The sequence below is a fragment of the Corticium candelabrum genome, chromosome 22 (genome assembly GCF_963422355.1).
Source record: "Corticium candelabrum chromosome 22, ooCorCand1.1, whole genome shotgun sequence".
NCBI lineage: Eukaryota > Metazoa > Porifera > Homoscleromorpha > Homosclerophorida > Plakinidae > Corticium > Corticium candelabrum.
In genome coordinates this window covers 2,334,568-2,337,067 of record NC_085106.1, presented here as the reverse complement: position 1 = coordinate 2,337,067, position 2,500 = coordinate 2,334,568, and the positions used below count along the sequence as shown (strand labels likewise).

Sequence of the window (2,500 nt, the reverse complement as noted above, 5' to 3'; positions counted from 1 at the left end):
AGCTTTTTAATTAATGCTACTTGTTATTTGTGTAATTGTAATTGTAGTTGTGACACTTGTTGTTCAGTAGCTGTTACTTTAGTTTCACCTGTATTAGCTTTGATGTATAAAATTATATGAAAATTTAACAGACAGACAGACAGACAGACAGAGGAGTGGCAGCAATGAAACGGGAGGAGAAGAAAGAGGCAAAATATAATTCTGAGTTGCTGCCAGAAGGGTCCTGCCCATTGGTTATTCCTCGTTTTCAAACACTTTGGCCGTTGGGGCGAACAAGCAGTTAGATATTTGAACAAGATGGCAAAGAGTGCAAGGGATGAAGAAGGAAGACGAAATGAAAGCGACTTCATGACCAAGTGGCGATCAATCATTTCAGTGACTCTACAGCATTGCAATGCAAAGTAGTCTCAAACAAACTCATTAGCATAGCGAGATTAGAACGTCAAAATGTAGTTTGTGCAGTGTAATTTTGTATGCTTCAAGACCGTAATGGTCTTGTTGTGTTAGGTTGCTCATGATTTAAACATTTGATTTTAAATGGAAAATATATGTATTGAGACAGACAGACAGACAGACAGACAGACAGACAGACAGACAGACAGACAGACAGACAGAGACAGACAGACAGACAGACAGAGACAGACAGACAGACAGACAGACAGACAACAGTTGCTGTCTGTTGGCATAATGACATGTGTAAACAGTAAAGGGGCCTGGCAACTAGGCAATATAATTCTACTCAATTTGAAAGTATATGTCCTTTATTCACCAGTCGCAGAAAAATCAAGAAGATAGCAGATCGCATACATCAAGTCAGTATCAACATACCATACCTCATATGGTGTTAATTATTGTATTTTATTATTTTATTAGTTTCGATTGCAAAGAGATGATGTCGATTTGGATTTAGAAGAGCTAGAAACGACCGTCAGGCAAGCTCTGGCTGAAGGTGGCAGTAATGACGACAGTACTGAGGACAATGATAATACGGAGGATACAGACTCTGATGATTCATCCTCAGATGATGAAACTGATGACAGCGATGAGGAAGACCCAGACCGAACCACCGACGATAAATCTGAATGTGACCATAACAGGTGATACGCATGCCCGATAATGTGTTGGAGGTACTACTGCTGTTGGTAGGTTTAGCTTGCAACTCGAGTCGTTTATCGGTATCGTAGTTAGCCTCGGACTTCCACATCGTGTCAATCTAGTTCTCACATACTGTACAACCAGAAATTCATGCGAACAGAATATTGTGCAAATTTGGCTAAAGTGAGTGCTTCGGGGGAGGGGGAGGGGAGGGGTGCTGTGTGGTTGTGCCGTGTGGTTTAATCTGTGCAATTTCAAGTATGTACCACAAATAGCCACGCCCACTTGAAGCAACTCGTCTTTCCTCTCTTCAACGACTTGGCCAAACCGATGCAACATGCATCATCTAACAGACCAAATCATTGCACGAAAACGCCACATCGAAGTTGTTAAACGTCGTGCTCAAGTACACTCAGATGGACAAATGCAAAACCGGCAGGCAAGATGGAAGGTATGCATACACGCATGTCTATTGCACAGTGCAAATTCAATTCGTGCGATATCATGTTGATCGTACAATTCGCACGATTTAGATCATCACACAAATTTCTGGTTTTATGGTATAGTAGCCCCATGTCATTATTATTGAACTTCATACCTGTAATGTCACTCATTCGGTTGGGTATAGGAGCCCTTGGGTATAGGAGTCCTTGTGTATGTATAGGACAGTAAATCCCAAACCATCAATATCGATTAATCCTGGTGCCTATCCACAATGTCACGTGCATTACAACCAGTCATCTGCAGTAGTCGGCCTCTAAACGGGGATACCAATCCTCTAAAGGGGGATACCAATCCACGTTCCTTTTCTCGTAGACATTACGCTTTCAGGAGATCCTATTTCTCTCAATAAACATCTACACTTTAACAGTGTTCGTCACATCGCTACACCTGTTAGTTGTCCCTGGGCTACCATGGCCTACCATGGCCTGTGTGTGTGTGTGTGTGTGTGTGTGTGTGTGTGTGTGTGTGTGTGTGTGTGTGTGTGTGTGTGTGTGTGTGTGTGTGTGTGTGTGTGTGTGTGTGTTAAGAAGACCCAAAACATTTTTGGGTATTAGAATTTATGTTTAATTGTATCAATAATTATATTTAAATATGTTGCTGCCTTTAATTATATTCGGTAGACTATCGATTTGGAATATAGACTAAGAATTTAGACGAACTGAAATTCTTGCATGTAATTATTAATACTGCAAGAAGTGTTAAATAAATTGATATTTGTTACTGCATGACCTACTTAGACCAGTAGTGTAGTATTGTAATTGATTCTGAGAACAACAGACGCTATTAAACAGATAGACAGACAGACAGACAGACAGACAGACAGACAGACAGACACAGACAGACAGACATACAGACAGACACAGACATACACAAACAGTCAAACAGACAGACATACAAGACA

The 2,500-nt window shown here is 40.8% G+C and overlaps 1 protein-coding gene across 1 annotated transcript in view; it reads left to right on the top strand.

The window, feature by feature from the left end:
* Positions 1 to 1,268, top strand: part of LOC134197182 (protein SHQ1 homolog) — a 5,997-nt gene extending 4,729 nt beyond the window's left edge. The window contains exons 15-16 of the mRNA XM_062666456.1: positions 773 to 812; positions 874 to 1,268. Of these exons, the coding sequence (XP_062522440.1) occupies positions 773 to 812; positions 874 to 1,101 (268 nt within the window). The 3' untranslated portion in view covers positions 1,102 to 1,268. The remainder of the gene's footprint in view (positions 1 to 772; positions 813 to 873) is intronic.
* Positions 1,269 to 2,500: the final 1,232 nt, after the last annotated feature.